This window comes from Zingiber officinale, chromosome 9B (genome assembly GCF_018446385.1).
Source record: "Zingiber officinale cultivar Zhangliang chromosome 9B, Zo_v1.1, whole genome shotgun sequence".
Lineage (NCBI taxonomy): Eukaryota > Viridiplantae > Streptophyta > Magnoliopsida > Zingiberales > Zingiberaceae > Zingiber > Zingiber officinale.
In genome coordinates this window covers 82,557,859-82,561,395 of record NC_056003.1, presented here as the reverse complement: position 1 = coordinate 82,561,395, position 3,537 = coordinate 82,557,859, and the positions used below count along the sequence as shown (strand labels likewise).

At 46.8% G+C, this 3,537-nt stretch overlaps 1 protein-coding gene across 1 annotated transcript; it reads right to left on the bottom strand.

Moving 5' to 3' along the window:
- Positions 1-1,789: 1,789 nt before the first annotated feature.
- Positions 1,790-2,470, bottom strand: LOC122023090 (cyclin-dependent kinase inhibitor 1C-like). The gene has a single exon (XM_042581182.1). It carries the CDS (start codon positions 2,468-2,470, stop codon positions 1,790-1,792), a length of 681 nt encoding a protein of 226 aa, XP_042437116.1.
- Positions 2,471-3,537: the final 1,067 nt, after the last annotated feature.

Genomic DNA, 3,537 nt, shown 5'->3' with positions numbered 1-3,537 from the left:
CCAGACTTGGTGGTGAAAGTCCTGATAAGTGAGATCAGGCAATTGGGAAGTCCAAGTGTGATCTTGGCAAAGGAGAAAGTTCTGGTGAGGAGCCAGGCAATTGGGAAGTCCTGGTGAGGAGCCAAGCAATGGAAAGTCCAAGTGTGATCTTGGCAAAGGTTGTAAGTCCAAGCATGTGGTATTGGCAAGGTAAGTCATAGTGTGATTTGGCAAGGAAAACTCGATAACTAGGATGAGGCTGAAGGAAGCTCCTGAAGGCAAGGCGTGAAGGATGGGTAGATATTTGAGGGATGTAAGGCTAATGGAGGAGGCTAGAAGGCTGGTTCGAGGTTGATCGAGTGTGGCGTATAATTCGACAACTAGGATGAGGCCGATGGAAGCTCCAGAAAGCAAGGCGTGAAGGATGGGGAGATATCCGCGGGACGTAAGACTGATGGAGGCTAGAAGGCTAGTTCGAGGTTGGTCGGGAGTGGCCAAATGCTAGGCATGGAGACCCAACAGGTCACAGTTGACCGGGAGTTGGGTTTGGGAGTTTGGACTTGAGTTTGAGTCAAGTCTAGGCTGGTCAATCGATCGGGCGATCGATTGAACCAGGGACCAATCGATCAGTGGATCGATTGGAGTGTGATGTGAAGGAAGGAATGGCCCAATCGATTGGTCGATTGATTGGGACCATATTTCATGAGTAGAGAGCCCTTCCTAATCAATCGGGCGATCGATTGGGAGCTGCCAATCGATCGGTCGATCGATTGGGCAGGGGTGTTCTCGCGCGATCGCGAGAAGCACAGAATGCTTCTGGATCGATCCACCAATCGATCGATCAATCGATTGGGATTCGACTGTTGCGCAGGATGCAGGTGATGGACGGCTAGGATTGTCCGGATGTGACGTGGTGATCAATTGGGGATGAATTCAATCGATTGGAGCTACTGTATAAAGCCCAGGCGGAGCTTTTTCTCAGCAGATCTCTTGCGATCTTTTGCGCTGTTCTTCAGCGATTCATAGCGAGCTTCTCCGATCTACTCACGCCAGTTCTTGAAGGCACTTGGGGAGTTTCTCCAAGGTTCAAGAGGCGATGACAAGCACAAGTAAGCAAGAAGAAGGGTGTATTACATTGTATTTTTGTTTCTTCTTCTTGTGTTCGTGTTTGTGCTTGTGTGTGAGTACTATACGAGGCTTCTCCACCTCCGGCTGCGACCGAGAAGGAGGTTTTCATTAGTGGAGTGAGTGTGTCGTGTGGATCCTTGGATTAGTCACCTCTTCTTGAGGTGGATACCAAGTAAATCCTTAGTGCTAGCATTGTGTGTGTCTTGTGTTTATTTCCGCTGCATATCACTACAAAAATACATGAGTTTAACGACGGGAGTACCGACGGAATCATAACTCCGTCGGCATATACCGACTGAATATAATTCTGTCGGTATGTACCGACGGGCTTAGGTCCGTCGGTAATCACCGACGGAATTAATAATTCCGTCGGTGATTACTGACGGAATTCTTAATTCCATCGGTGGTTACCGACGGAATTCTTAATTCCGTCAGTGTTTACCGACGGAATCACCATTCCGTCGGCGAGTAGCATAAAATCGCCGTTAGAATTTTGGTTATTTCTGACGGACTTATTATTCCGTCGGTAAATAGGCGGGTCCGGGTGTAAAGAATACCGACGGAATAATATTCCGTCGGTAATTAACGGGTTTAGGGTTATATTATACCGACGGATATATGATTCCGTCGGTAAATTTCCCCTACCCGTTTCCTTTGCGTTCGCTAAACCTCGCCCGCTAACTTAGCCGAAATCACCGACGAAAATAATCATTCCGTCGGTGATTACCGACGGAAGTATATTTCCGTCGGTAAATCTCGATTTAGGGCACAGAATTCCCTTTCCTCTTCGCGCGATCTTTCCCTCAGCGGCGGCGGCGATTTTCCGGCGGCTCTTCGAGCGATCTCGGCGCCCTTTCCTCCCGTGCACCCGTTCCGCGATCTCTCGGTATGATCTTCTATTCTCCTCTCTCGTTTGCGTTTTCACACGGCCGGCAGCCGCGCCCGGCAGATTGCTTGCGGCCGGCGGCCTGCTCGAGGCCGGCAGGGGCCCTGCGGCCGGCGGGCTGCTCGCGGCCGCCGGCCTGCTTGGGGGTTCCTGTGGTGCTCTAGGCCGGCGGCCAATGGGGTGCTCTAGGCCGGCGGCCAGTGGGCTGCTCGCGGGCAGCGGCCTGCTCGCGGCCGCCGGCCAGCGGGCAGCGGCCTGCTCGCGGCCGCCGGCCTGCTCGCGGCCGCCGGCCTGCTCGCGGCCGCCGGCCTGCTCGCGGCCGCCGGCCTGCTCGCAGCTAGCGGGCTGCTCTTGGCTGGCGGCCTGCTCACGGCTCGCTACTCGCGGCCAGCAACCTGCTCGCAATTGTAGCGGTGCTTTGTTACTGTTCGTAGCTGAGCACAATGTAAACCCTAGAAAATTTAAGTGTTGTGACATATTTTGATCAATTTCGCTATTGTACTTGCATAAAATGTAGTTTGATCGATGCTTCTCATATATGTATGATTATTTCATTTGATAATGCTATAAGGAACAACATGTTTATAATAGTTTCATTTAATTGTTCTAGTGTAGAGGTGATTTATGGTAATATGATATGATGATTGTGAGATGAAATTGTGCACATAATTCTTTATTTAAACTTATTTCAAGTGATACAACAAGTTTAATAATGTTTCAATTTATATTCTCTTTAGGTTATACCAATGTATATGAACAAAGCTTGGATGTACAATCGATTAGACAATGGTTTTATCAGAGATGATTTTATTGCTGAAGTTGAACAGTTTGTGATTTTTGCTAAAAGTCATCCAGAATGTATGAATGGTTCTGAGTTACGGTGTCCGTGTAATCATAAAAAATGTCAAAATAGAGCATTTCGTGATGAGGATACCGTAAAAATGCACATATGTAGAAATGGATTTGTGCCAAATTACTACAATTGGTATTGCCACGGAGAGCCTTATATATATGAACCAATTGGGTCATCTGGTGGTTCATATTCTGGGACTACTGTTACAGCTCCTGAAGCATCAAATAATATTGATATTTCAATGCAATCAATGGTTCAAGATGCAATGAATGCAGTTGATTATTCGAATATAGATGAAATACCAACCCCTGAATATCAGCAACTATATGAAATGTTAAAGGCTAGTGAAAGAGAAGTGTGGGAAGGCATTCCTTCTGGTCATTCACAACTATCAGCTACAGCAAGGTTATTGAATATGAAAGCAGAACATCATTTCTCAGAAAGATGTTACGATGTCATTTGTCAATTGATGTCAGAGTTGCTCCCTACTGATAACATAATGACTGATAGCTTCTATGAAACAAAGAAATTGATCAAAGGTTTATGTTTACCTGTAGAGAAAATTGATTGTTGTATAAACAACTGCATGATATTTTGGAATGAAGACAGTGATTTGAATGAATGTAAAATCTGTACTCACCCTTGTTTTAAGCATCGTAATCGCATACCAGGGAAGAAGAAGAAAAATATT